General features: G+C 48.9%; 13 protein-coding genes across 15 annotated transcripts; 7 read left to right on the top strand and 6 right to left on the bottom strand.

Moving 5' to 3' along the window:
- Nucleotides 1–450: 450 nt before the first annotated feature.
- Nucleotides 451–1,921, bottom strand: LOC6613572 (protein slowmo). The gene is made up of 2 exons (XM_002038004.2): nt 1,839–1,921; nt 451–1,719 (listed from the first exon to the last, which is right to left on the bottom strand). The coding sequence occupies exon 2, from the start codon at nt 1,637–1,639 to the stop codon at nt 992–994; it is 648 nt and encodes a 215-aa protein (XP_002038040.1). The 5' UTR covers nt 1,640–1,719; nt 1,839–1,921; the 3' UTR covers nt 451–991.
- LOC6613573 lies at nt 1,638–2,626 on the bottom strand. 3 transcript variants are annotated; one of them, XR_004362206.1, is made up of 3 exons: nt 2,064–2,626; nt 1,839–1,951; nt 1,638–1,719 (listed from the first exon to the last, which is right to left on the bottom strand). XR_004362206.1 is itself a non-coding variant. In XM_032723103.1 (3 exons), the coding sequence occupies exons 1-2, from the start codon at nt 2,571–2,573 to the stop codon at nt 1,858–1,860; spliced, it is 615 nt and encodes a 204-aa protein (XP_032578994.1). In that variant the 5' UTR covers nt 2,574–2,626; the 3' UTR covers nt 1,638–1,719; nt 1,839–1,857. The 3 variants fall into 3 exon arrangements, 2 of the variants coding, with proteins under 2 accessions (XP_032578994.1, XP_002038041.1); XM_032723103.1 differs by having other exon boundaries at nt 1,839–1,962; XM_002038005.2 differs by lacking the exons at nt 1,638–1,719; nt 1,839–1,951 and having other exon boundaries at nt 1,969–2,626.
- A 152-nt stretch (nt 2,627–2,778) lies between these two features.
- Nucleotides 2,779–4,363, top strand: LOC6613574 (sesquipedalian-1). Its single transcript, XM_002038006.2, has 4 exons — nt 2,779–2,865; nt 2,939–3,274; nt 3,342–3,560; nt 3,996–4,363. The coding sequence occupies exons 1-4, from the start codon at nt 2,805–2,807 to the stop codon at nt 4,268–4,270; spliced, it is 891 nt and encodes a 296-aa protein (XP_002038042.1). The 5' UTR covers nt 2,779–2,804; the 3' UTR covers nt 4,271–4,363.
- A 399-nt stretch (nt 4,364–4,762) lies between these two features.
- On the top strand, nt 4,763–7,794 carry LOC6613575 (protein RCC2 homolog). The gene is made up of 4 exons (XM_002038007.2): nt 4,763–4,849; nt 5,541–5,943; nt 6,001–6,582; nt 6,638–7,794. Exons 2-4 carry the CDS (start codon nt 5,599–5,601, stop codon nt 7,172–7,174), a joined length of 1,464 nt encoding a protein of 487 aa, XP_002038043.1. The 5' UTR covers nt 4,763–4,849; nt 5,541–5,598; the 3' UTR covers nt 7,175–7,794.
- A 441-nt stretch (nt 7,795–8,235) lies between these two features.
- Nucleotides 8,236–14,028, top strand: LOC6613576 (5-hydroxytryptamine receptor). Its single transcript, XM_002038008.2, has 5 exons — nt 8,236–8,632; nt 10,777–11,399; nt 11,464–12,140; nt 12,285–12,538; nt 12,605–14,028. Exons 2-5 carry the CDS (start codon nt 10,947–10,949, stop codon nt 12,856–12,858), a joined length of 1,638 nt encoding a protein of 545 aa, XP_002038044.1. The 5' UTR covers nt 8,236–8,632; nt 10,777–10,946; the 3' UTR covers nt 12,859–14,028.
- Nucleotides 14,029–14,343: 315 nt separating this feature from the next.
- Nucleotides 14,344–14,770, top strand: LOC6613577. Its single transcript, XM_002038009.2, has 2 exons — nt 14,344–14,445; nt 14,498–14,770. Exons 1-2 carry the CDS (start codon nt 14,375–14,377, stop codon nt 14,655–14,657), a joined length of 231 nt encoding a protein of 76 aa, XP_002038045.1. The 5' UTR covers nt 14,344–14,374; the 3' UTR covers nt 14,658–14,770.
- On the bottom strand, nt 14,670–16,576 carry LOC6613578 (NADH dehydrogenase [ubiquinone] flavoprotein 1, mitochondrial). Its single transcript, XM_032723052.1, has 4 exons — nt 16,467–16,576; nt 15,904–16,260; nt 15,013–15,847; nt 14,670–14,953 (listed from the first exon to the last, which is right to left on the bottom strand). The coding sequence occupies exons 1-4, from the start codon at nt 16,510–16,512 to the stop codon at nt 14,767–14,769; spliced, it is 1,425 nt and encodes a 474-aa protein (XP_032578943.1). The 5' UTR covers nt 16,513–16,576; the 3' UTR covers nt 14,670–14,766.
- A 220-nt stretch (nt 16,577–16,796) lies between these two features.
- LOC6613579 (E3 ubiquitin-protein ligase PPP1R11) lies at nt 16,797–17,457 on the top strand. Its single transcript, XM_002038011.2, has 2 exons — nt 16,797–17,043; nt 17,096–17,457. The coding sequence occupies exons 1-2, from the start codon at nt 16,836–16,838 to the stop codon at nt 17,377–17,379; spliced, it is 492 nt and encodes a 163-aa protein (XP_002038047.1). The 5' UTR covers nt 16,797–16,835; the 3' UTR covers nt 17,380–17,457.
- LOC6613580 (F-box/WD repeat-containing protein 5) lies at nt 17,387–19,805 on the bottom strand. The gene is made up of 3 exons (XM_002038012.2): nt 19,133–19,805; nt 17,655–19,079; nt 17,387–17,600 (listed from the first exon to the last, which is right to left on the bottom strand). Exons 1-3 carry the CDS (start codon nt 19,592–19,594, stop codon nt 17,517–17,519), a joined length of 1,971 nt encoding a protein of 656 aa, XP_002038048.1. The 5' UTR covers nt 19,595–19,805; the 3' UTR covers nt 17,387–17,516.
- A 69-nt stretch (nt 19,806–19,874) lies between these two features.
- On the top strand, nt 19,875–21,483 carry LOC6613581. The gene is made up of 3 exons (XM_002038013.2): nt 19,875–20,159; nt 20,216–21,082; nt 21,136–21,483. The coding sequence occupies exons 1-3, from the start codon at nt 20,125–20,127 to the stop codon at nt 21,407–21,409; spliced, it is 1,176 nt and encodes a 391-aa protein (XP_002038049.1). The 5' UTR covers nt 19,875–20,124; the 3' UTR covers nt 21,410–21,483.
- Nucleotides 21,484–21,489: 6 nt separating this feature from the next.
- Nucleotides 21,490–22,448, bottom strand: LOC6613582 (farnesol dehydrogenase). Its single transcript, XM_002038014.2, has 2 exons — nt 21,714–22,448; nt 21,490–21,654 (listed from the first exon to the last, which is right to left on the bottom strand). Exons 1-2 carry the CDS (start codon nt 22,425–22,427, stop codon nt 21,613–21,615), a joined length of 756 nt encoding a protein of 251 aa, XP_002038050.1. The 5' UTR covers nt 22,428–22,448; the 3' UTR covers nt 21,490–21,612.
- Nucleotides 22,449–22,886: 438 nt separating this feature from the next.
- LOC6613583 (prefoldin subunit 1) lies at nt 22,887–23,637 on the top strand. The gene is made up of 3 exons (XM_002038015.2): nt 22,887–23,038; nt 23,135–23,277; nt 23,347–23,637. Exons 1-3 carry the CDS (start codon nt 23,009–23,011, stop codon nt 23,552–23,554), a joined length of 381 nt encoding a protein of 126 aa, XP_002038051.1. The 5' UTR covers nt 22,887–23,008; the 3' UTR covers nt 23,555–23,637.
- LOC6613584 (protein-lysine N-methyltransferase CG9154) lies at nt 23,575–24,458 on the bottom strand. The gene is made up of 3 exons (XM_002038016.2): nt 24,237–24,458; nt 24,021–24,180; nt 23,575–23,966 (listed from the first exon to the last, which is right to left on the bottom strand). Exons 1-3 carry the CDS (start codon nt 24,375–24,377, stop codon nt 23,596–23,598), a joined length of 672 nt encoding a protein of 223 aa, XP_002038052.1. The 5' UTR covers nt 24,378–24,458; the 3' UTR covers nt 23,575–23,595.
- Nucleotides 24,459–24,524: the final 66 nt, after the last annotated feature.

The raw sequence follows: 24,524 nt of genomic DNA on the forward strand, positions 1-24,524 counted from the left end.
AACCCTTAGGCGAATTGAGCTTTAAAAGCTTCCGTAAATTGTACCCATTGTGTAACATTGTGTTAATGCTACAAAGGTTCAATGAACCAAATAATATGATTGTAATTCGTAAGAAGTACTTGCTTATTTTGATTACAAGCTTAAGAAAACTGCTGAATAAAGAAGTTACTTCTTTTGATAAGTTAGGTAAAAGTATTTCACCTTGTCCCTACACCTGTTGTTTGACCATAAAACTTGTTTCCAAGCACCCGCTTTCCCCTTCATCAGCCCGCTTGTTCAATCACATTCTTCGCAATTGCTAAACCAGATAAGGGACATATCAGTTTCCAGGTCTGCGATGCTAACTAGGTACACAGTTGTTGAGCCACTAGGCACGTGGGCTTTTAGTGACAAGCGAATGAAACAGACGCCAAAAATCACTAATCAAGTATGTATAAAAAAAACCACAAATCGGCTTTCTTGGGTTTTATTTATACACAGAATGCTTGAAATCGTTGCAGTTGCACATGCGAACGTCATGCGAATGCAAAAAAAAAGACGCTGTACAAGTGTGCTGCGAATTAAAATTAAACTATTGAACTTGACACTGGCTGGTCGTAGGCAAATATGTCGTTTAATTGCTCCTCTCGTTCTTCGAAATCTGCGGCGGCTTACAAAGCTTACATTGACTATGTACTTTAGGTATATATGTATTGATCTGCATGAATGGGGGCCAGCATTAGGGTGAGTTCCTTCCAGTTCAGCCATTCGGGGGCGCTTCTAATCGACATGACTCATTAGCAGTCGATTCGTTCGAAGGGGAGTAATAATTATAAAATATATGCATTGAATGGCTTGAGAATAGAGGGAAGTGTTGCTATCCCACATGTTGCTGTCCATGTCCATCGTGCCATCGATTAATTAGTTGTACTAAAACGACGACCGCTCGCCATCTAAATAATTCACTACTGAACAGCCCTCGCGCGACCTTGCACTGTCGCCTTGTCGCCACCTACGTAATGTGCATCGCCTTCGCCGCCTTGGCGGCCTGCGCGCTGATCTCGTCCATGCTCTTCCGCGCGCTCTCCGTCACCTCGTCGATGGAGCGCCGTGTGTTGTGCAGAAGTTCGTCGGTGCCGCGGGCGATGCCCTTGACCTCCGTGTTGATCAGACCGATCACCCACTCCAGGCCCTGGCGTCCCTTGCCGGCATTTGTGCTAATGGTCGAGGTGAGCAGGTCCTCCATGTAGTGGGACAGCGGCACACCGAAGACGGTCACGGTGGCCTCCTGCTTGAGCAGCGTCTTGCTGGCATCCGACGGATGCGGCTCATAGTAGAGCACCTCGTCCACGCTGATGTTGCGGCAGAAGGTAAGGTTGTTTGTCTTCAGTACCATCTGTTTGCGCTCCGGGTCTACCGTGGAGCGTTCGCTGGCGAAACAAGTCTTGGCCGTGCCGATCAGCGCGTGCGTCCACTTGGGGAAGTACCACTTGGACTGCACCAGGCGGTGCGTGTGCAGGACGCCGTCCACCACACGGCGCTCGACCACGTCCGTGCCAATGATGGAGGGCGTCATCGGATTGGGGTACTTGCGCCACGCCGCCTGCGTGACCGTCTCCCACGGGTGGTTGAATATGTGCTCCGATGTCCAGATTTTCATTATGCAAGCGCCGTTGTCGTCACCGTCCGGGGAGGGCTTTATATCCTTAATTGGCAGCCGAGATGCGGGCTGACCTGAGCCTGCGGGGACAGACGGAACGGAATTAAACAGGGGGAGCGTTAGCTGAAGTACACGACTCGAATTTTGACGGCAATCTCGGAATTATTGAATATTTCCGAGACAAGTTACGAGAGCTGACCTTTACTCGTGCTGAGCTGCTAGAGATGACAGTGGATCCGATAGACGGGGCTATCGCTGGGCAGCACATGGGCTAGGGTGGACACACTGGCGCAGTAAGAGAAAGAGAAAGTGCTGCAGGCACCCTGTAGCGGTTACTTATTTATTAAACTTATAAACTAAATTAAATTAAATTAAATCTAAGAGTAATGACGGCAGCTTAATAATCTGGCCCAAAGGTGCGTACGTATTTTTCGTAGGGCCGCTTGTCCAATCGCTGCAGTCGGCTCTGCACGAGCTCGCGAAAGTCGTGAATAACCTCGGCATCCGCCTCAATTAGCTTCCTCTCCTCGTTGACAATCTCGGCCAGCTGCTCGTGGCTGTTAGCCGCCGCCCGACGTGACACTGAGCGCTCCAGACGAGTGTTGATCTGGTTAACTATCTTCTCGCTCTCGTAGTCCATTATCTTGGCCAGCGCCTTGGCCGGAGTGCGCCGTGCAAAGCGTATTTCGGGTATGGTGGGGGCATCCAGGTACGCCTCCTCCTGCACAGCCTGCGTGTGCGGTTCCTGCTGTTGCGGCTCCTGCTTCGGCTCCTCATTTGTATACTCAATGAACTCCTGCAGCGAGGGCTCATCGGGATGCGTTTCGCTGAGCGTGGAGTTGTTTTGAAAGTTGGTGAGGTGGAATGTGCCATTGGTGTCGTAAAACTTGTAGCCCAGCATCTCCAGCGCGATTTCCGTGAGTAAGTACGACATTTAGCAGGATTCAAAATTCGTTTGTGTTTGTAATCTACATTGAAAACCAGAAACTAGCACCCAGCAATCGATAGCCGACGGAGGTGTGGCAGCACTGGCCATCAGCTGTTCGCGCAGCGTCAATTTTTTCTCGCTTTGCATTTTTTTTACCTGTTCATCACAATAATAAGAGACGAAAGGCGAAATAGGACATCCATATTCGCTTCGAATGCAGCCCGAGACAGCGCAGCCATGAAGATCAACGAGAAGAACCTGTACGTGTTCGCTAGAACGCCGCCCTTCGACATGGAAGGTATGCCAGCGAGCCCTTTTGCTCGTCTATTAATAATCATAATCCATTTGTCACACACCGATACGCCTTGCAGGTTTCCTCAACAAACGGGGCGAGGTCAACAAGGCCTTCCAGCGACGCTACTTCGTGCTGAAGGGTAACCTGCTCTTCTACTTCGAGTCGAGGGTGGACAAGGAGCCCCTGGGGCTCATCATCGTCGAGGGCTGCACCATTGAGCTGTCCAACGAGGTGGACAATTACTGCTTCGAGATCGCCTTCAACGGCAATCGCACCTACATCCTCGCCGCCGACAATCAAGAGAGCATGGAGACGTGGATGAAGGCGCTTACCTGCGCCGGCTACGAGTACAAGCGCATTATCCTGGCTGAGTTAAAACGCCAGCTGCAAGAGATGGAGGACGCGAGAAACAGTGAGACTGAACTAGGGCTAATCCTATAATCCCTGTGCACTAATCCGCTGCATTCTTTACCCTACAGAGATGCTTGGCAGCGCCTTGGACGGACCGCAAAGTGCCTCGGAGAGTGCGAAGCCTAGACCGCCGCCCAGGCGGACGAATCCATTCAACAGACCCGCTCCTCCTCCGCCAGACAGTTCACTGAGGGGCGGAGTAGTCATGTCGCCCCTGCCATTTATCAACGGATACTTCGGATCGAGCAACGCGCGCCTGCAGCAGGAGAAGCTAATGAGCAAGCAAGGTATGAACACGTACTATTAAAATGGATGTACAATGCTGTGGGTAATTCAAAAAGTAACTAAACGAAGTGACCAAATTGGAAGACGAAATGAATCACCATGTTTGGTGCTTTCAGTTTTGAGTCGTTTGAGTTTTGGGAGCTAATTTTAAGTGGGAAACTTGGCCAATAGCCAAGCGCAGAACTACAATCATACGGCATTTTTGGGCCCCAAAGCCAGCTGTTTGTTTGTCCCAACGCAATGTGAGTCTACCGTTAGTAGAAGCTAGAGATAAGAGCAGAGTGCTCTCAGTATAATCCGAACTTCGAATGCCAGGTTATCGTTGCCATTTACTCGGAGCCGATCTTATTTAGTCAGCGCAATGCCACTAAGCGACATTCTTTGCAAAATCTGTTGCATATTCCCAAAGCCAGGCTACAGGCAATTTCTACTTGCAGACGCAAACGGAAACGGAAGCCCCAGCGGAACGCCCAGGGCTCAGCGCCGTCCCACGCCCGCTCCTGCCATCGCGAACAGCGTCTTCTATCCCGAAGCCCGGGATCCGGGAGCGGCCAACAATAATCACAGCACCGTCAGCGGTGCCGAGCGCCAGGGTCGTCAGGTCAAAGCACTGGAGGAGTTCGCACGCAACCACGAGCGCTTTCGCAGGGAACTGATGCAGGATGTGTCCGCTTACCGCGAGCGCCAGGGTCAACCGCTCATCCAGTTGTGATGTAGGAGTGGGCTGCTCCGACAAAAAGCCAATGTATTACCCGTTTTGTGCTAAATCAAATACGTTTCAAATGAACTATGCTTAATTTCCATACATGTGTTTGTTTCAATAAACAAAACTTTAGATATAACAAATTTCGGCAATCATGGCGAACTCTGTTAAGTGGGCATACTAGTAATAATTATGATTTTATTTATTGGAATTGGTTAGTTACATTTTTTTTAAATTGAAGGACTAAGAAAGGTGGGTTTAAAGTTAATGTTGGGGTTACTCAAATGGATAACTAAAAGAAACATATTTTTTGGATGAAAAAGTTCTACATATGAAAAACAAAACTTATTGTTGTCCAAATGAAGAGACCAAACATTAATTGTTTTTTGGAAAATAATATTTTTTTAAATTCCCAGTGTGAACGGCGAAAATAATCGATGACTGACAAGAAAACATAAACATCGACGTTGGTTGCGTTGTGGAAACATCGATACTCGCGAACAGGCATCGATACATGTTCCAGCTCTGTAACCTAGCGTTGTTGTTTGTAATTTAGCTGTGAAAAGTAATTAAGCCGCACACAGAACTGTAAGTTCACCCGCTAGATAAATAAAATTGAGCAAAAGAACACAACCCGAAATGATCGAGAGACTGCAAGAAGTCAGCAAACTTATTTGATTCGTTGAATCCGTGAAATGTCTCTGTGTTTGTAAAGTGACGCTACCATTTTAGAGATGAATTTTGAGCCGAGGATTGTCTTTGCTGTAACTTCGGCTTGGACTTTCTCAGTTTGAAAGCCAAAACAATGAATAAAACGCGTAGTCAGTATCAAGAACTCATTTATCAAAGGCTAAGAATATTCACTATATCTGTTGGCGTCGCTTGCTGCGGCTTTCATTTTGTTTCTGTGCAAAAACCACCACACAAACACAGGGTCACACAGACGCGAGCACACCAAACACACACCACCAAACGGCCGAGAGCGGCTTGCTTTTGGAGCGTTTATGCGAAGCTGAGCTCATGAAAACAGAAATTCTCGTTTCGAAAATGATGTTTAGCTGATATTTTAAAACAATAATTCCATATATAGAAATACATACGAAATAACCTAACGTTTGTTTTTAAGTTTAATATCACGGCCCTTCCTACTTCGAATTCACGTATTCAGCAGTTCATGAAGATTATAACATAAACACAGTGCGCGCTACGCTCTGCTGCGTGCGAAGTCTGGTTCCGGTTTTCAGGGCTTGAACTTATCTTCTACATTGCTCCCTTCCAGCCGCCGAGCAGAGAGATCCAGACCAGTCCAGTCCACAAACAACCCAAGTAGCGAGAAAATGTCGGCCAAGCGAAAGGCAGGTGGCAATGGAGCCGGACCCAACAAGCGGCGACCGAAGAAGAAGGAGTCGGACTACGAGGACGAGTTCAGCGACGAGTCCGACGACGACGCCGTGCAGCAGCAGGCAGCAGCCGCCAACCAGATGGAGGTTCTCATTCCCCACGACGACCTCGATCCGCCTAGCAAGCTTCCCGAGGACTTGCTGGCCACGCTGGAGAAGACTCCAGGTCAGATGCTGGTCGCCGGCATGGTTACCTGGGACCTGACTGGCAAGCGGGACCGCAAAAACGTCGCGAAGGTGCGCCCGAATCTGTACAGCTTCCATCGTTTCACAGAAGAGAAGGTAAGCTATTCCGCACAGTCGTAGTCGACTTGATTCCTGAGTTCTTTTCTTTCGCAGTACCGATATGTGGCCAGCGGACCCAGTGCCGCACACACCATTCTTATTAACATGGACCGCAAGGCGCTCGGCTTTGGGCGTAATCCCAGCGGCCAGCTGGGCCTCAGCCAGGACATCAAGTTGGCGGAGAAACCCACCATTATTCCGGCCCTCGAACAGCTGAACATAGTGCAAGCTGCTGTCGGCCGGCACCACACTCTGTTTCTCACTGACACGGGAACCGTATACGCCTGCGGCGAAAACAAGTCCGGCCAGTGCGGTGTGGGAAATACCCATGCTAACATTTACTCGCCCACGCCAATTAACTACCGAGGTCCGCCGATCATTCGCATCGGGTGCGGAGCTGAGTTCTCTGTCATTCTGGACATTAAAGGTAGCCTGCACACATTCGGGCTGCCGGAGTACGGCCAGTTGGGACACAATACTGACGCCAAGTACTTTGTCAACGCCAACAAATTGTCATTCCATTTCGAGACGTCGCCCAAAAAGGTCGTTTTGTACATAGAGAAGAGCAAGGAGGGGCATGTAACGCCAGTCGATGGCGTGCAGATAGTTGACTTTGCTTGCGGCAATAACCACACGGTAAGTGGATAATCTCCCCACTTCTTTCAAGTCTAAACTAACTTTTTCTCTTCAGGTGGCCATCGACTCCAAAAAGCGCGTTTACAGCTGGGGCTTTGGCGGTTTTGGTCGTCTCGGACACGCAGAGCCCAAGGACGAAATGGTGCCGCGTTTAATGAAGTTTTTCGATACTCAGGGTCGGGGTGGGCGCAGCGTCTTTTGCGGCTCCACTTTCAGTCTGATCGTCAACGAGCTGGGCCTGCTGTTTTTGTTCGGACAGAATAAGAAGACGGGCGAGGCCAATATGTACCCCAAGCCAGTGCAGGATCTGTCCGGCTGGAATATCACCGACATTGGCTGTGCCAATACATCGATTATGATTTCGGCCGACGACACACTGATCGCTTGGGGCGCATCGCCCACGTTCGGCGAACTGGGCATTGGGGAGTTCCAGAAGTCGTCGACGGTGCCCAAGGAGGTGCCAAAGTTGGACAACATTAAAATACCTCAGGTGACTATGGGTTACTCGCACACGGTGTTGCTTGTGGACACCACCCACGAGGCCACCAAGCAAAAGTACGAGAAGATGCCCGAGTACACTATCGATGATTAGGTGATTAGATGGTGTGCGGCTTTCCAAGTGCTGCTACAAACACGTTTACCGCTGCCAACAACAATACTGCTCCATGTAGGAAATTCTAAGAACTGATCATCGAAACTCTGCTGCTACTTATCGAAAGTGAAACTAAACACAAAAATCCAGCAAAATGTATGCTATAAGTTAAAAGATTATTATTACGCTAAACTCGCTATCTACATACTATACGATAATCTCAGAAAACGGAAAAAAAGTTGATTATGTTTCCAAGCTCTAATTTATTCTCGTAACTGATACTATTCCATCCTGATCCTGTTCCCCTTTTATAATTTATTGCCGCCCACCTTTAGGCTTAAAAACGATGCATAAAACGTATGATTACCCATTTGTAATTTTTAATTTGTAATGTACACGTAACAAGTTACAGTATTCTGCATTCATTTCGAACAGAGTGAGCAAAAGCAACCACAAAACTACAAAACACGTAAATTAACGAACTAAGCGCATAGGTTACATATAAAAAGTATACCATGGAAAAATCCAATACCAGTTGCAACTATTAACTAGTACATCATGCATTTTAATCTTATACAAAGGAATATTTAAATAAAGAGAATGTTAGTATTTAGACTGCACTCGTTTATCATTGGCTTTTCACTGAATGGTAAACATTACAGCTACTTATAGCTGGTACACATATTTAATATCGAACAGGAAACTTTAAGGAGGTTTGACTGTAGAGCGGCGAATCTAAGAACAAATTGGAATCAAGGATTAGCCGCACTTCGGTAGCTGTAGGTCAGTCCGCCAAGGGATGTTTGGCGGTATCCCCCGATTTCTGACCTGTGCCGACTGAGTTCCCAGGCCCAGTCCCAGTCCCAGCCTTGAATCCTCAGTCCTGATGTCCTGCTGACTGAAAGCGAAAGTCAGAGTGCGGAAAGCTCTGGCGCAAAGCTCTCTCTCTCACTCTCTCGCCAAGTCTCTCTGCTCTCTCGCGCGCGAGGACTCTTGACTTCGGAGTGCGACTTTGCGGCCGGAGCTCCGGCGGATTTTTCCCTGACACAGTCTTCCGCCGTGGTCCTGTCGAGTAATGTGCGCCGCTGAGGAACAGTCCCTGCACGTCGCGCCTTGAGTTTCATTTTACCTTTTTTTCGCCCCCACCCCACCCGACACTCATACATACATACACCGACCGCACACTCGCACACACACACACACACACACACGCGCGCACATTTGACAATATCAACAAAATAGTTCGAGGAGTTTTTAAAGTGTTTTTACAAGTGTACGACGAGTCATTCTGCACACGAAATACATATTTGCTAAATTAAATATATTGAAAAGGCGGCGCAGCAACGATCTAACTGTAAATTACAGTGCCTTCCATACAAATAAAGCTCCGCAGCACAACATCGAGCAGCAGCAGGATCAACAACAAATGCCTCACAACGCTTCGTTAAGGATAACACGGTAGGACATTACGTATACGCAGTGGGGGAATCCTTGTTTATGAACACGTATATATGTATGCATGTATTGGTTTGTTTGCGAGCGTAAGTGTGTGCGTGTGTGCAACATTATTTTTCGCTGTTATTCCACTAGTTATGGTGTCCTTTTTTCGGATGTGGGTGTGTGATTGCGTTGCCAGCGACCATCGCATGCGAAACTAATTAAAAAGTGTCCTGCCCGAAATCCATTCTCCAAATGGAGCCCAAAATTAAGGAGGGAATTTCATTTAAAAAAAAGACTAAATTCCTTGTATAATTATTCCTCATCGCGCAGATACAAAGACTTGTTTGCTGGCCATTGTGGCGGTCACGAATAGGCCAACGAACAAGAAGCCTGGACAAGGACCCCCGGCATCCCCGACCATACCCATCCGTCCGTCCGCCTAATACGAATATAAAAGCTGCTGAAATCAATAAAGACAGACAAAAAGCTACGGGCTGACTGACGTTAAAGCCAAAGGAAAGGAAAGGCAGGCAAGGCAAAGCAGGGCGCAGGGATGTGGATGTGGCTGTGTATCCTGCGCCTCGGCCAAGACAGGACTACCGCCCTCCCAGCCCACGGCTGTGTGTATGTCGTATCTGCTTGTGGCACATTAAGTCACCTGTGGCGGACACTTTTCATATCGGCAGCAACAACAATGGCAAATCTCGTCATCATCGCTTTCTCTCGCTCACCTACCTCATTGGCTCTCCTGGCGGCCATCCTTGTGCCCCCTAATCCAGCTCCTACCCTCTTTCATCCTGGCTTTTGTCACCTTTTGAGCTTGTTGCTGACGTTTGAGTGACGCAAATTAATACATACACAATTCGTTTAGTTCTGGGATCGCCGCAATCCGCTTGCCAGCAAAAGTAGAGAAAGAGAGAAGCCCCAAGTCGAGAGCCTCCAGAATCACCGCCTGTCTATCCCAAAAGGCGTCAGCAGTCGAATATGCTAATTTGTGACTTGCAAAATTATTCCGCCCGATTTGCTCCACCACCGAATTATTTTTGTGGGGGCGTGACCTAAATATAAACAAAGATCAACACAAAATGCTCTAGGAATCCATAAATCCAAACGAGTCAGTTAAGACCACCCTCTTTAGACATACACAGGAAATATCCTTTCATATTGATGCTTTTCTCTCGGTGTATCGTTTATAGCAAAATATGTCTGTTGTTGTTAAAGGTGAAGAGTGTGTTTTTGGGGCTTCAACTGCAGGTGCTGTCCTTTAAATACCAACCGTGCAAGGACTTGTTTGTTCGGCAATCCCGCGCAATTAAGCGAAAACTTTCCCAGACATGCTTCCTCGATGGGGCTTAACGTCAGCGGAGCAGCGATGTCAGTGGCACACATCATCTGAACCGAATGTCGCAGGAAAGGGGGTTCCATTTCCACCAGTTTATACTACAGAACTAATACATAAATCAAGGCAGTTAAAAATTTTAGTATGAAACCGGAAATGGCTACGAAAGCTCGTTAACGCTCTTTCCAAAAATACTGCCCAATTCTACAGTCATCCGATTTTAATGAAGCAAAATTTACGGCCATGCCATGCAAGAGATATGAATCACCGCATGGGAATAGCCCACAAAGGACCTTTACCCCATGCACTCTATCATGAACACGGTACACACTTTTAATCTGCGACTAATTGCTGCTCCGTAATGAATTGATTTCGGTTGCCCCAAAGTGGCACATTCCAAATGTACGTTGATTGGGGAAATCCCCGAAAAACATTCGAACCATTCGCCCCTGGCGAGCACAGAAACAGCATCTCTGATTCTAGCAGGAATTGGAGGGCATAGGGCGGACCTTGTGGTGGTTTGTCGAGTGCACAAAGTGCAAGGTTGCGTGGCCATTCATTTCGCAGCCGATGGGTGGAAGTGGGCGGCGGTGGGTGGCGCCCGGAAGGAAGAGCATCAGTAATCTCTAAGTGCGCCTTGTTCGCATTCGTACTCGTGCCCGCATTGCATAAGTGTCAGTGTCAACGGGGCGGGGATGTGGCTGTGCTTGTGGGTGATGTGGGTGTTTGTGTGGGAGAAGTGTCCTTGTTGGCAGACAAAAAGACTGATGATGATGGCATTTTGTTACTTTGCTACCTTCCTTTGTCGCCCGTCGCACGGCAGCTCCTTTAGTATGAAATGAGGCGACCAGGCAAGCGCCTCGCCATCAAAGATCGCCCAAACAGAGTACGGACCAGGACACGGCGACTCGAACAGGCACAGGAACAGGTGCAGGCACAACAACTGGCAGGAGCATCGGTGTCGGCAAGGGATACTGGCGCGGGATCGAAAGCATGAACAGGGACAATCTGCAGCAGTGGTGGGAGAACTCGTACCGGCGCCATCATCCAGAGCCCACCTATGACCTTGGCCTGGACTCCGCGGAGCTGCATCTCGCCCTCCAGGAGCCCAACCAGTTGCCCGCGGACTACGACTATGGCAACTTTAGTCTAGGCAATCCGTATGACGTGGACTCGGAGCACTCCATTTCCCCGCTGACGCTGCTCCTGCTCGCAGTCAGTTATGGCCTGGTGGTTTTCGGAGGCGTCGTGGGCAACTCCACGCTGGTCCTGACCCTCTGCTCCGCCTCCTCGGTGCGTTTGCGCAACCCGCTGCTGCTGGCCGTCTGTATTGCTGATCTCCTGGTCACCGGCATCTCTGCTCCGGTCACGCTCCTCAATCTCGCGATGAACCGGCGGACGCGATCGCTGCCCCTGGTGCTGTGCAAGGTCATACACTATGTACAGGTGAGTGGGTCAATCAAGCAAGTTTAAGTTAGCCAAGGAACTAAGTTAACCCCACCCTGTCCAGGTCATGCCCGTTTCGGCCAGCACAATTTCGTTTTTCATGCTCTCCCTGGACCGCTACGCCACAGTAAAGCATCCGCGATTGGCACAGCTCCGCCAGCGGCGCTACTTGCACGTCTCCCTGGCGCTGCTATCCTGGCTCGCCTCGGCGGCCATCAGCACTCCCTTTCTGTTTGCCTACAAGATCATCGCCAAATCGATGGTGGTCAAGGGCGGTGGGGCGGCGAACACCACGCCGAACCCGGTCAGCATTAGCTGCACCTCTGACCTGGGCGCCAACGCCATGTTCATGTCCTTCATCATCTTCCACACCATCGCCGTGTTCGTGCTGCCTGGCATTGGTGTGCTACTCAACCACTACGGCGTCCGACGCAAGCTCTGCGCCCTGTCGCTGACGGCTCGAGCTGCCCATGGAGAGCTGCCGCTGCCCATTCCCATCCTGCGCCGCCAAACCCACATGGTAATTGTGACGGGCTGCCCCAACGCCCAGCAAGCGGCCTGCGGTGGGGGCACCACGGCGGACGACACCTCGAACGGGAACGGCACGGGCACCGGCGGCGCTCCCATGGCCGTCAGTCCGGGAGACATACAGCTTCACACCCTGCAGCCGCGCCAGCCAGGCTCCGCAGGATCTGCCCTCGAACCGGGCTCCTACCGCTCTAGCAATCCCATATCGCCCAGGTGAGTCATAAATATTGTGAAGTTATTGGCAAAATCGTTGTAAGCAGGGCGTATTTAGTCAGAAGCTATTAGTTTATGTTAATCATGACGTTGGTCATCAGTACATCAGTTGGTATAAGTTAACTAACTCGAAAACCCACTTAGGGCCATGAGGGAGATTCGCGCACACTCGCAGCGCCAACGCATTAACCGAGCAGGCAGGGGACCAGCGACACCCGGCATTCCACTGCCCCAGACCTCGACGCTGCGGTCGCGAAGGCACCTGGCCAACATGCTCATCGCCTCGGCAGTGATCTTCATTGCCTGCTGGGCACCGCACGTCTTCTGCATCTTCTACAAGAACTTCGGAAACAATCAGCAGTGCAGCCAGACCTCCGTTTACTTCAGCCTTCTGCTAGGTGAGTGCCGACCACCAAATCCCAATCCTGATCCGACTTGGAACTGACCAGCTGATCTCGTTGCAGGCTACTTCTACTCGGCCATCAGTCCGGTGATCTACTGGGCGCTCAACCACAATTCGCTTCGACAATCTCCCTGCGCGCCCATCATACGCCTGCGCTCCATGCAGAATTTCCTGAGGTCGCGCTTCCGGACGCACACCGCCCCGCCGCCTCCCTCGTCCACCAACGAGGCGGCACTGGGGGCATTCAACCCCAAGCTGATCAAGCTGACACCGAAACAGTATAGAGCTCAGGCCTCTTCGCATTATCTCTACTAGTGTGATACTAAGCTAAACTTGATATACATATATACACATTTATATACACGCATATATAGTCTATTTTTTACCTACGACCCCACCCCCGACCCGTCGATGCCCTCTAGTACCCTCTAGTAACGAACTCCGACCCCGAACTTTGACCCAACCGAACGAAACTATCTAGATGTTTTTCAAAAGCTCTACGCAACAATTGCATAATACGAAAGATACATGCTACATATACATATATAGAGTACATACTACCTTACATAGCAGTGTTAGTCAACGCTTATTTACACGATGTTGTGCGCCTAAAGCTATGCAATAAGGACACCGGAGTCCTGCCGCAACTCTTGCCTATAACGAGGACAGCACTGGTAACGAAAGCAAGAGGAGAAATAGAAAAAAAAATGATGGAAAAAATACAAAAATAACGAAACCCTTCTAGTGACTTGTTCGAATTGTTGTTTAGTCTTTTAAGCTGAAATATTGTACTATGTTCCTTCTCATAGATAAGCAATAAGTGAACGCTTTAAGCCAAGTTAAACAAACGGAAAACGAATCAAACTAAACTAAAACTCGATCTAAAACTTTTAAACGATTTAAACGTAAACTCGAAAGCATACCTAACGAAACATTAATAATTATATACATACGAGACTACATACAAATAACAACTAACAAGTGAAAACTAAAAAAAAAATTAATGTAAATGTGAGCAAAAAACAAAAGGATAACAATTAGTATTGTATACATATTCTTCGACTTAATTCTTTATACACTTTTTCTAACCATTTTTAATATCGTTCAGTAAACTGAACACGGTGTATAGTGCAATTCAAGCTGCTGGAAATATTCGCGTTTCAGATGCCAGAGCCACCCAAAGGATCGGACTCTGGATCGGGTTTCATTTCACTCCATTCAGTGGCGATCGTTTCCTAATTTGCCAAACTTTTGTACACTCTCCCCTGCGAGCGACTCTCTCTCCTTACTTCCCCTGATTTTTCGTTCAATCCTTGAAGTATCTTGTTTAAAGCCATCTGAAGCAGCAGCTGTTATTATCGCCTTGGAATTAGTGGCCATAAACCTTAAGCTAACTTTAATTAACCATCGTTTTGTACTTTACAAATCGTCATCGACAACAGAGAATCTTTAAAAATACTATAAATATGCTATCTAGTACTTCCATTCATTGTTTTACTAACTTTCTCGATTGTCGGGTGGACTATTAAATACTCTACAGATGTGGAAATATGTGTATGCTGGACTAAGTTGGCTAAATACTTACCGATTTAATAATCAGCATCCCAACTTATCGGTTACTATAATTATTATATCAGGCTTGCCGCCTGGCTTCAATGACTGTTGCATTAATAATTCATAAGTGGATATTTAAATGACTTGATATCATGGTGTTGCATAATGCTGACACGGCAAAATGTGGGAACCGAATGGTGTTCTAAGCATAGAACCTTGCAGCAGCAAATCAGTCGGTCAGCGGTCATATAAGCACAAAGTACAGGAATTCCTCGCAATGCTTTACAAATCTCTGCTCTTTTGCTTGGCGGTGGTTTTGATCATTCCGGCGCATTCCGATGCCAAGGAGTATGTCCATCACACATCATTAAGTAATCACTAAATGGGCACATATTTTCAGATATCAGTTCATCCCCGCCCGATGCGAGGAGCAGCCTGGAGTAGGTCAGCAGATTGGCGGTCCCTTAAGCATATGCAGCTTTCCACCAGACTATGCGAAACCGGATTCAGAGGACATTCAGGCCGTGATTAAACACATTAAGAGCTTGCAATTGAATTGAGTCACACAAAAATTCGACTTATTGAAACGTTTAGAGAACTATACGCTTTATAGGCATCAAGTCGCGCTCGGGTTAATGAAATCAATAAAATTAGCTATAACTTTGTATCTTAATTGCTGGCGCGCTTTGCATGCAGTTGCATACGTTTCTCGATCTCGGGCCGGAAGTGACGAATGAGACCCTGGACTGGCCAGGCCGCACCATCACCAAGCGCGCAAATAGTGTGTCCCTCAATTTGTTTGGAAATCTCCCACAGCATATCGATCTCAGCGGGCTGGGCGTCACCCTTAACAAATCTACATCGAGAATGGAGATAGTTAAAATTGTTTCAAATACATGTGAATTGCGGGCTTACCGAGTCATGATTTTGTTCATCCAACCGATTCCCTCTCGGCATGGCGTGCACTGGCCACAGCTCTCATGCTTATAGAATGAAATTAGCCTGGCAATAGCCTTTATCACATCCGTCGACTTGTCCATAACGATGATAGCCGCAGTACCCAGCGAAGTCTGAGCGGCGATTAGGCCATCGAAGTCCATGATAACATCGTCGCAGACATTTTTGGGTATGATGGGGGTGGAAGAGCCGCCGGGAATGACGCCTAGCAGATTATCCCATCCACCAGTGACGCCTCCGCAGTGGCGCTCAATCAACTCCTTGAGTGGGATGGACATTTCCTCCTCCACAGTACAGGGCCTGTTGACATGTCCCGAAATGTTAAAGAGCTTGGTGCCCGAATTACGGGTGCGACCGAAGCTGGCGAACCATACACCGCCACGACGGCAAATGGTTGGTGCAACGGCCACGGTCTCCACATTGGTAACTGTGGTTGGGCAACCGAACACACCCACGTCAGCTGGGAATGGCGGCTTCAAGCGTGGCTTTCCCTGCTTTCCCTCCAGCGATTCGATCAGAGCGGTCTCCTCGCCGCAAATGTAAGCTCCAGCGCCGCGGTGCATGAAGACGTCGAAGTCGTAGCCTGTTCCGCACGCATTCTTTCCAATCAGACCAGCCTGGTAGGCCTCGGCAATGGCCAGTTGCATGTTGGAAGCCTCGTTGTAGAACTCGCCACGAATGTAGATGTAGGCAGCCTGGGCGCCCATGGCGCGTCCGGCAATCAGACAGCCCTCCACCAGCTTGTGTGGATCGTGGCGCATGATCTCGCGATCCTTGCAGGTGCCAGGCTCTCCTGCAAAGGAATACAAAATCAAATATTGGTCTTGGAACGCACGCCCAATTCCTCACCCTCATCGGCATTCACCACCAAGTACTTGGGGCGTCCATCTCCGGGCTTGTTCATGAAGGACCACTTCATACCGCTGGGGAAGCCAGCTCCTCCACGTCCGCGCAGGCCGGACGTCTTGATCTCGTTAACGATCCAGTCTGCCCCCTTCAGCACAATCTCCTTGGTTTTGTACCAGTCGCCGCGCTTCAAAGCTCCCTTCAGCCTCCAGTCATGTCGTCCATAGAGGTTGGTGAAGATGCGATCTTCGTCCGCCAGCGGACCGAATTTGGTCTTCGTCTGTGGCGGAGGAGTGCCCGGAGGTGGGGCCTGGGTGCTCTGGAAGCGCTGCACATGCAGGCTGGCCGGCAAAGCCGCAACTGCAAGACACATTCAGAGTGGATCAATAAATTGCGCAGAACACTGGACACTTTTGTTTTGCTTTGCGCAAAAATTACATAATTTGATGGCATGGAAATTGTTTGTTTTTAAGGCATAGGAAGCTTATGGCAATGGCATGATCCTTACGGAACAAGCTAATGACACTGATAGACAACTGGTTTATGGTTAGGTGGCGTTTATTTACCAATCTGCGGCTTTGTTAACAAATTAAATCGCACAATTGCAGCCATTTTCGGGACAACTGACTGACAGCTGAAATGTGACGTTCGTACGCAGCGCTGCCAGATGGTCCGATTAATTAAGAGTGCAGATTAATCAGGGGCTTTCGTGCACGGAATCAGCTGTAATCAATGAAATATATTCGTTTTAAACTGAATTAAAAATCTCTTACTTATTAAACACAACAGAAACCATTAAAACTTTTTTTTTTTTTTGAGCCAATGTGATGTTCCCTTCACAACTAAGCAGCCCTGGTGTAAACGGGGCTCAAGTACAAAGCCGTCAGACAGTAAATACGTCCACACTGTATACTCTACTATTTGTTTAGTTAAAAATGGCCCATAAGCAGAGCAAGAGCAATGAGACATCCAATGGCTCGACAACTGAAATAATCGACGAAACCGATTCCCGTGCTCAATTGGAATCGGGCCGGACCACACCCACTCTTCTGTTGCGCCTGGAACATCCGCGGAACGAACGCCGGGTGGCCTTTCACGCTGGGATCATCGACAACGAGCATTTGAATCGCAAGAAGTCCAAATGTAAGCATTGATTGTTTCATCGAAGGACCAGACTGATTTCCTCCCATTTCAGGCTGCTGCATTTACAAGAAACCTCTCGCGTTCGGCGAGAGCTCCTCTGAGGATGACGAAGACTGTGAGCACTGCTTTGGGCATCCGGAAAAGCGTCAGAGAAACGCAAAACACAATCACGATCACGGGGACAAACCATGCACGGAAGCGTCGCATCCGGACGGACCTTCGACATCATCGCAGGCCGTGGACAGCAGTCAACCGCCAGCCGAGCCTGTTGAATCCCAGGCCGATCCGAAACCACCTACCCCAGGTGTTGACTTTGAGCAGACGGGCAGCTCGTAGAATGTACTCCAATTTAAATATGTATAATTATAAACGTTAACAACATGGAACCAACTAGCAAGCACTCGGATCTACAAACACAGACGGTGTTTTTGGGCAGTAAGAACCACTTGGGGATTTGAAATCGTATGCAGTCATCAGTTTTTCGGCTTCAACTCAAAGGATTCGCTGACGTTAATGGGGATATTGAACTCCTTTGCCTTTGCTCGTGAGCGCCAGACCTAAGGAAAGATGGATGCTTAAAACTGCAAGAGTGGAGGAGTCTTACATCATACCTTGATTGTATAGTCGTCGCTGGTAGTGACCAGCATCTCCGAGTCGCGAGGATTGAAGGCCACACTGTTAACCACATCCGAGTGCTTAAACTTTGCTAAGCTGATGCCGTAGTACCTATCCCACAGGTAGGCATGTTGATCTTCCGCTCCACTGGCCACATACTCCTCGCAAACATCAAGGAAGATAAAGAAACACTCCGCGCTGGGAGTGTAGGCCTTGTGGGCGCGCAGCATGTTGCCCACCCGCTTGAGAGTCATTAGGTCAATTACGTGGATGTCAATCTCTTGAGCAATTGGTGGCGGCTCCAGAGGATTGGTGATCACGTAGTTCTTCGGCCAGGGACGTGTATTGACGTACAAGTAGCGGTGGTCTGGGCTCAGTGCCATGCCAATAATATGTCCGTGCAAGTCAATTACCTTGTCCACCTTGTCGAATCTATCCTTGACTGACTCATAATCCCACCAGTCCGGATCAGTGCGCGGGGTCTGCTGCTGTTGCTGCTCGGCGGCGCGCTTTGCAGCTATCCTTTCTTTAAGAGTTGGCCCAGGATCGAGCTTTTTGGGAAAGAACACGTTGCGTATGCGCTTGAATCCAATTTGGTGAGGCGTGAAGGTGGTGGAGCCCGTTGAAAAAATGAGATATTTGGGTATACTGTTCTCCATTTCGTCGTATTCCTCTTGTACGTCCATAGAATCATACTCCTCGTCGTCGTCATCGTTCGGTTCATTAAGGGTGGCCACTGCTCTCCTATATTCTTCTAAGTAGTGTATGGTGGCATCGCCGAGTCTTGATCTAGAACGGCGCTCGCTGATGTCCGGCAAGTAGTTTTCTTCGGGTGTTGCGCTCCTTGTGCGTCGTAGGCTGGCAGCATGGGACACTGGATTGCCACTGGCCTGGGAGCTAGATCCCTGATCACCACTGGGTGGAGAGAGCACTGCGCTTTGACTTTCCTGGTCGACAATAGTGGCCAGCGGATCGTTACTCTCGTCCAGCCATGGACACCTGGCCACCATTATAGCTCGAACCGAGCTGGCATTTCGGTTGTAAAACTTATATAGCTGGCTCATGATCGGCACATGCTCCGAGTCGATTTCTTGGTTGGCCTTGTTCAGCCACAGAACCGAGGTGCTCACCAAGTGCGCCAGCCAGTGCAGGTCGCCCGAGATCAGATATTGATCGCTGAACCAGGTGCCAAATATGTCATACGGACGATTTACCACCCGGCAGCGTAGGTGTGACTCTGTTGCTCCCAAATAGAATACAGCAATCTCCCCGGAAGTGGACTGGGGCGAGCCAAAGTGAACACCGGAGACGAGTAGCAAGGTGTCGCTCTGATTGAACTGCGAGTATTGGGAGTACTTCCAGCTAAACTGCTTCATGTTGTGCGCATACTTCTCCGAACACGGATGCTGGGCATTCCAGATCTGCAAAGAGAAGTTATTAGTATCTTTCCTTTAAGGCACCATGGTGCACTCACTATCACATATCCGTCCTTGGAGCAGGTGGCGAACATTTCCCCGTTGTGGGCAAAGCTCACATGCAGCACTTGGTGCGTGTGGCCGTGGTTGTTCTCCACAGTGGGCTCCAGTCGCTGTGCCTGGACAAAGGGTATGTGCATGGACAGGCGCTTGTACTCCGCTCGCCAGCTCTCGGCCCCCGGCTTGAGCGGAATGCTCGGAGAGGCTTTAAAGTGCTCCTGGAACTTGTGGCGCCACAATAGGTCGTCCTTGGCGATGCTGTGCCAGCGCACACAGCAGCGACCCGCCCTGAGCAGATCGGGCACACTCAAGCGCTCAAAAATCATCAAGAGCACTGGTTCCGGCAGGGCCCACCACCCAAACAAATCTTGGCCAGAGGAGCCCTCATCGCGTTCCTCCTCCTCCGATTGTTCCTCCAGGCTGTCCTTTCCCAGTCGGGCCTTTTTGAAGGTCACTTCCATGGGGATATTGGAGTTGAAGAAGCTAGATCTCGGTTTTTTCCAAGCGGTTACGGCCAAACTGATGTTTCGCCGTCAGTGTGCCCTTGGGTAATAACTGGTTTAGCTTGTCTTGTTTCCGCGGCTTCGCAATTAAAGATAACTTTCCCCCTTATTGTTATTGTTTGCGGAGGCCAACGGAACAGCTGTTGCAAAAACTCGAACACTCTCACTCGCTTGGCTATCGATATTAGGCAAGTGTTATCGAAAAGCCAGTGGTCATGCAATCAAATTGAAAACTCGACTCGATGATAACTCGATGATACCTAGTAATAAGTTGGCCCAAAATTTATCTTTGGCAGTTGCAGTAGTTCAAAAATAAAGTTAACAACATAATCAGACTGAGTAGTGTTACAAAGATATCAAAATAAAAAAATTGAAATATAGGTATCGTCAATATACCCTTTTTTTAAGCAGTACTGAGTATGCATGTTATGTAGACGCGACAATGAAATATGTAAGGTTCTTAAAATATTTTACCAACAGAACTAAAAATGCCGGCATGTCTGCGCTCCCTTAGCCGCCGATGGTGAGTTTACCCATGTACTAAGATGAACATGGCCACCACGCTTCTGATTCCCTCAGCTTCCAGCAGCTACTTCGCCCACTGGGTCGACATGTGGGCTCGTACAGCAAGGCGGTGGTTATTGCGGCTGCCGTTAGGACACCGAGTGCTCCCTTTCGGGCGGAGGAACAGCGACTGGCAGGCCTGGTGGTGGATGAACTAGTCAAGCGCACCAGCGTTCCGCGCGAGGAGTACAACAAACTTATTGTTTGCTCCTCCCTCAAGACGCCCGCTCCAGAGTGCAGGGAGCGGCTGTCCAGCGTGGCTCAGGAGTTGGGCCTCAAGTGTGAGACCCTGGCGCTGCAAGACGACGTCTGCTCCATCAGCGGTCTGCAGATGACGCTGGACTGCCTGGAGCGCGGCGAAGACCAGTGCATCATTACGGGCGACACACGCTGTCAGGTTGTCCAGCCGGAGCACGGCGTTCTGTCCAACGAACTTATGACCGTGCAGCAGCCCCAGACTCGCAAGCGAGTTGGAACTGAACTGGCCACCGAGCCAGAGTTAACGCCCACGCTAGGTGCCGCTGCTTTGGCCTGGACTACTATGCAGACAGCACAGCGTCTGAACCTGCAACCGCTCGCCCTGCTACGAGAGTTCGCCGTAGAGCAGGATCACGAGCAGGCTATGTACCGTCTGGATGGTAGGGAACCCGTGACGCCCAGTGATATCTACACCTGGAACATGGTCACAGGCACGCAGAAGGGAATACCGGAAAGCATACTTGACGATCTACATGCCAACCGCCTGTGCACGCACGACTTCAAGCAAATCACGGCCAGCCACCTGCTAACGCATCTAGTCCATTCCCTTCCTGCAGGCGGACTGGGTTGCGCTTTTATGGGCACGACGGATGGCCGTTCCATGGCCATGGTCCTTGAGAAGCTGTGAGTTTTTATCTCGGTTATGCCTGCTTCTACTAACACAATTCATCTTGCAGGGTGCCTAGCATTGATCAGGTGGAGGGCCTTCCGTTGCTCACTTTGTATACCAGGGAGCCCTGTCCGCTGTGCGACGACCTTGTAGAGCAATTGGAACAGGGCTTTGCAGGTCAATACCGTCTGGAGAAGGTTTACATCGACCGAAAGGAAAACGTTAGGTTCCTCCGCCTCTTCAGGCACGACATTCCCGTTCTGTTCTTCAACGGCCAGTTTCTATGCATGCACCGGCTAAACGAGGAAGCTCTAAAAGAGCGACTGGAGGCGTTAAACTAGTCCGATGATCGTTGCAAAGGTTGTAAACAAACAAAATTTAAGTCAGTTCAAGAAAATTCATAACTCAAGCTCTACTCTACTTGTTTTTGTTTACCATGGTCATGCATATTAGACAGAGTTTTTATTAAGTACCGAGGGTTTTTCATACTCTAATCCTTTAAATTTATATTTTGCTCTGCATGGCTATTATTACCGGAAGAAGTTTAAAACATTTCGCCCATGGGTTTGATAGTGATTTCATGTACCTGAAGATGGTTATGGAAATTGGTCATAAGTTAATACATAAGTATTGTCCTCTGCTCACCTGAACATGAGGCGGTGTTCTCAGAGCATACAACATTGCGTCCGCAATGTTCGCTGGTTCGAGTCTGACCATGTCCTTTACGTAAAAATGGATCTCTTCCGGGAAGATGTTCGTGTTCACCGCCCCAGGACAGATGCCTGTAACCCGGATTTTGTTCGAGTGCAGCTGAAACTCTTGCCGATATGTCTCTGTGATGGCGGTGATGGCGAACTTGGTGGCCGGATATATATTGAACGATGGCAAAACGTCGATGAAGTTGAGCACCTGATGTCCGGCTATGCTGTTGATGATGAGAACGTGGCCTTCGCCACCTCGCCGTTTCATGTTATTGAACGCCTCGCGGGTACACCAAATCACGCCCATCACGTTGGTGTCTATGACCTCCTTAAGCTTCTGCGTATTGCTCGGAGTAACCAGTTCCGTCTCGCGAGTAATGCCAGCGTTGTTCAGCAGCACGTCGGCGCCCTCCAGCTCCCGTTCGATCCAGTCAAAGGAGCTCTGCACCTGATCTTCCTTGGAGACATCGCAGCGCCGCGGTATAAAGTTCGCCTGCAGCTCCCTGGGCAGACTGTCCCTGAGCTCTTTCAACTTGGCCTCCCGACGTGCCAGGCCCACCACTCGCAGTCCAGCGCCGATCATGGCCCGAGCACAAGCGGCGCCTATGCCTCCGCTGGCTCCTGTCACCACGGCCAGTTTGTTCTGCCACCGCTCCATGCTGTCTTGTGAATGAGGAGCTGATGCAAGTCAGAAGCCCGCATCGGGAACTCGGGAGCAGTTCCATGGCTTCTTGCTTCGCAATTGAGGTTAATCGCTAACGGTCGAATGATGTTGGCAGGTTCTAGATTCAATTAATTCCACATACATAATACATGTATGGAAAGAAGATTTAACAATTTGGGTCAGGATTATACGCATAAGGTTAGGCTATCCTTTTATTCCTAAAAGAAAATGTATTAAGGAACTATGAAGACTTTAATCTTATCAACGTATAAAATAAAAAAAAAATCTAAATTTCAATATAATATATCTTTTTTTTAAGTAAAATTCAATATGCATATTTATTTAAATTCTTAAAATCGGTTTGAATTTACGCTTGCCGGCAAATTGGTCATCGATAGTGCAGGGCGCACTCATCGATATTTTCTGCCCAGCAGGAGTCAGACATAACTGCCATCACTAATAAAGTAGAAAAAAAAACCATAAGCTTACCGCAGGTGTTGCAATTTTCAGTAAATTTGCAGCAAAACCAAACAATTTTCATTCAATCATTTGCGAAGGAATAGCTATCACACAAAATGGCACAAATGGACATCGAATTGAAGAAGGTGAGCGGAAGGCAAGTTGCCAAAAAGGCCGACTGCCGACTAAGAGCGCGTGCTCGTCCAAGGAACTTACTCATAGACGATTACTTTTGCATGCAGGCCTTCACCGAGATGCAGATCAATAAGCTGGAGACGACCAAGAAAATCCACATGATTGACATGAAGTGCGACATGGTCAAGACGGGCAAACACAAGTACCAGCTGACGGAAAAGGGCACCAGCAGTTTGGCCGACGACACAAGGTACATAACTAAAAGCACGACTAATCAACTCCAGATGTTCTGATGTCTAATTGGACTGTTTCCCTGCAGAGTTTACCAGTCCGTGGGTCGCATGTTCCTGCTTACCGATGTGCAGAATATGCGCGACGACTTGAAGGCTAAGCAGGATAAATGCGACAAGGCGATAGAACTGCTGGAGAAGAAGAAGGAGTTCTTGCAGAAGTCCCTTAAGAGCCAGGAAGACGGTTTGCGCGAGTTGGTACAGCAGCGCAAGGAAGCCGATCAGACTGCGAAATAGACAACAACTCCAAACTGGCATTTATCCCTCAACGCAATTGCTTATTTATTTTCAATATACTCGTCTAAATTGAAGTTGGCGTAGCTGACAAACTCGTTGCCCAGATTGCGTTCGTGTTCCGGGCGGAAGCTGCACTTGAGCACGGGCAGGTGGGGGGTTAGCCAGGGCTCCACCACCTCACCGGAGCAAAAGATTACCTTGCTCTCCTTCTGGTTTCGTTGCAGCCTAGTGACTATTTCACACGTTTTGGCAATGCACTCCTGTGACAGGAAGGGCGGGTCGGCCACGATGAGGTCATATTGCTGGTGGTGCTCTTTGAGGTAGTCCGGGTTGCTCCCTACGCAGTTCAGGTCGTAGTGCACAAAATCTGTGCCATAGGCTTCGAAACGCATGTCGAATTCGAAGATGTGGACTAAAAGATAGAATGATGACTATTCATTCATAGTCGTTTCACATGTCCACTTACCTGTGTCATGTATCTCCCTGATGTCCTTGTAGAGCGATGGGCAGGAGAGCAGTGCTATACTAAAGTCACCCGAATCCCCCGTGCGCTCCGCCAGAAGCTTACGCACAACATCCCGCAACGTGTGCTTGGTTTCCGTGCTGTACCAGAACTGACTTAATTGCTGCAAGCGTAGAGAGTTTCACCATAAGTTTCTAAGGTATTTGCAGGTGCTCTTGCCCAATCCTCCTCGAACTGGGCATCCTTCCCGGTCTTGTTGGCGATTTGATTCTCCTCCTCGGCTTCGCGTTTTGATCGCTCCAACAGGAATTCGTTTAAAATGGCCAAGGTGTCGGCAGGCAGCGAGATGTCGTCGTCCATGATTAATAATTCGCCAACGCGAATGAATCTTAGAGCATTCAAATCAAAATAAACCAAAATGTGCGTTTGAAGATTAGAGGTGCGAAATTAGCGATACAAATTACTTATTGGGGGGATTCCAGGCAGTTGAACTTGGCGCTATTTTCA

This window comes from Drosophila sechellia, chromosome 2L (genome assembly GCF_004382195.2).
Source record: "Drosophila sechellia strain sech25 chromosome 2L, ASM438219v1, whole genome shotgun sequence".
NCBI lineage: Eukaryota > Metazoa > Arthropoda > Insecta > Diptera > Drosophilidae > Drosophila > Drosophila sechellia.